The sequence below is a fragment of the Priapulus caudatus genome, unplaced genomic scaffold (assembly GCF_000485595.1).
Source record: "Priapulus caudatus unplaced genomic scaffold, Priapulus_caudatus-5.0.1 Scaffold580, whole genome shotgun sequence".
Classification (NCBI taxonomy): Eukaryota; Metazoa; Priapulida; class Priapulimorpha; order Priapulimorphida; family Priapulidae; genus Priapulus; species Priapulus caudatus.
The window spans coordinates 125,291-128,211 of NW_014577641.1; the positions used below are offsets into that span (position 1 = coordinate 125,291).

At 43.5% G+C, this 2,921-nt stretch overlaps 1 protein-coding gene across 1 annotated transcript in view; it reads right to left on the bottom strand.

The window, feature by feature from the left end:
* Positions 1 to 2,921, bottom strand: part of LOC106811824 — a 6,806-nt gene that overhangs the window by 2,229 nt on the left and 1,656 nt on the right. The window contains exons 2-6 of the mRNA XM_014815545.1: positions 2,629 to 2,764; positions 2,002 to 2,181; positions 1,523 to 1,607; positions 864 to 940; positions 116 to 190 (exon numbers count right to left, since the gene is read on the bottom strand). Coding sequence (XP_014671031.1) covers positions 116 to 190; positions 864 to 940; positions 1,523 to 1,607; positions 2,002 to 2,181; positions 2,629 to 2,764 — 553 coding nt within the window. The remainder of the gene's footprint in view (positions 1 to 115; positions 191 to 863; positions 941 to 1,522; positions 1,608 to 2,001; positions 2,182 to 2,628; positions 2,765 to 2,921) is intronic.

Below are 2,921 nucleotides of genomic sequence, written 5' to 3' on the forward strand. Positions count from 1 at the left end.
ACGTGTGTGGGTGCGTACGTGCGTGCCTGTACGTTCGTACGTGCCTGTGCGTGCCTACGTGTGTGGGTGCGTACGTAGGCGTGTGCGTGTGTACGTGTGCGTGTGTGTGTTATACCTTCCCTGACTATGAGCAGCAGACTTTAATATCCGGAGCAGGAGTTGTTCCGGCATGTTCAGCATGTCATCCAGCCTGCAATACACACACACACACACCCGGAGCCCGGTTGTCAGATACAAAATGACAATCTCCTTACAAAATCTCCTTCCTCTCTTACAAATCAACATTAGTCTTAACATTAACTTTTCTCATTTCGACGACCTTTTTCTCATCTATCTTCTCATCACCTCACCGACAGAAACATGTTAAACAGGAGTAGATAATAGGGAATTTTCCTAAATTTCCCTATTACCTACTCCTGATGTTAAAGTTACGAGATTCTGGCACGTAGCGTCACGTAGAGCGTCCGGTCTACGAGAAAAGCTAGTAGATAAGCTAGAATAGATAAGCTAGTAGAAAAGCTAGCTATAGTCAATGTTAAGGCTAACGTTAAGACAGATTTTGTTTCTGACAACGGGGCCACAGAAAATTAGCAACATGTCTGAAAAAGCAAAAAGTCTTCAATACATGTATTTTGTATTAAATTACACGCAATAAAGATTTATTACTAATATTAATGAAGTGTTACAATCAGATATTGGCTGAAGTCACTGTAACTTGTGTGTTTGCCTGCATTACCGACACACCTACCTACCCATAAATCTTGTTGAGAACTCGACTCCAGTATATATTATAACCAGACAATAGCTGCAGTCACTGTAACTTGTGTGAATGCGTACATTATTACCGGCATGCCTACCTATACCCGTAAATCTTGTTGAGAACTCTACTCCAGTAGCCGTGCGCTTCGTAGTTCCCCTCCTGTGAGCGGTTGCTCTTTCGCTGCAGTGAGAGAGAAAAATGATCAAAGCCTTCTGCTATCGTGAAGATGTACACGAATTCCAGAAGGACGGGGCACAATTGCGCTCTCTTTGTCTCATGTTACACGTTGTACGTTGTTGGCGACAAGCATTCTATCGAGGTGATAATGACATTTCTATTATCTTTAGTGATAGAACTTTATGGTTATCGTCAGTATAAGGAGTCCCAGGGAATAAGTGAGTAGTGCTCATAATACACACACTACATAAAAATATCGTATCGGTTGCTCTGCTGCTGGCTGCACTGCTGCTGCTGCGTAAATACTGCTGGGTGTGCTAACTGCTGCTGCTGCCATGCTGCTGCTGTACTCTGCTGCTGCTGCTACTGCTGCTGCTAGCACTGCTACTACTGCTGCTACTGCTGCTGCTGCCATGTGCGGCTGCGTGCTACTACTACTGCCGCTGCTGGCTACTGCTGCTGCGTGCCACTGCTGCTGCTACTATCTGGCTGCTAATCTCACTACTTCACTCTCACCACTAATAACTATACTACTACTACTACTACTACTACTACTACTACTACTATTACTACTACGGAACATACATGCACTCTACAGACATGCTTGCTTGCCATGTCACTGGGCATCAGTTCTCCTGTTAAATCTCTAACATGCACCTCTTTAGGTTTTCTGAGAAAAGAAAAACATGCAATACACGAATCACTGTTTGAAAGCAGCAGGGATGACATGACTTATTACCCAATTTGCCTATCAGTGTAACTGCAACGAGACAATTAAATGTTAGCAACAGCTATAAAATAATATATAAATACACACACGCACACACGCGCGCGCGCACGCACACGCACGCACGCGCACACACGCACACGCACGCACGCACACACACGCACACGCACACGCACACACACACACACACACACACACACACACACATCCCCCACATATATATAATATATTATTTTATAAGCCATACAATATTTATTGCGAAGATTAAATGTGCGAGGTACACGTTGTGTGTAGTTGCTTCACGTTTAGAGTTTCGCGTTGACGGCATTGCACTCACTTTGCTGGTATATGTAGGGGCTTCCTAGTCGACGAGGGAGGCACCCACGTGTAGAACTGCTTGCGGCTGCTCGCGTCCGGTAGTTCTGGAGCAAGCACCTGAAAACTCGCCGTGCTAGTAGAGGTCAGGTTCGACTTTATCGTCTGCTCTCGATCCTGCTTCTTCACCTTTTTCTGCTTCCTGTGTGTGACGAGAGTGGCCGGATTGTTTTTGATTTGTGTTGAATCATTAATTTTGAATTTGAATTTTGATATATTGTCAACGTGCACTATATTGTCAAAGTAGATAATCAAATCAATACCGCAGTATAGTAGCAGGAATAAATAATCACAAATTTGATGATGATTTACTCCTGATGGTAAATCCTATAATTATTATAGACAGCAATATAGTCGGTACCACACCCCGTAACCTCGTAAATATTAGTCTTTACTAAGGGAAAATAATGGGATAAAGTCTAAGGGACTATATCGAAGACAGAAATAGACAAAGTTGATCAAGTATAGACAGATCAATACTGCTGATCGCAGTAGAAAAAGCCTCAAGTTTGCAACTAACTAAAGAAAAGAGGAAGGGAGAGAAGTCCAATACGCTAAAAAAAGCTAAACAAAAGAAGCTATAACTTACCATTTCTCGTAACGTTTCTTCTTGTCGACTGGAGACGGCTGGTAAGACCACGGACTGTTGAAATCTTCCGGCAGGCCGACCGAAGAGCGTGCGTACGTCTCCAACAAATCCCACACCTTGACAACGGGCAGGCTACCTGTTGACCAGAGTGAAGTCCTATCATCAACGCATACTAATTATTACTTGTAATTAATGTTTCATGGTCGGCTGTCGAAAATCGCGCGTCACAGGCGTGCATTACCGATTTTGGAAATGCCTTGAATGATATGGATCATTGACCATGCAGTATGTAT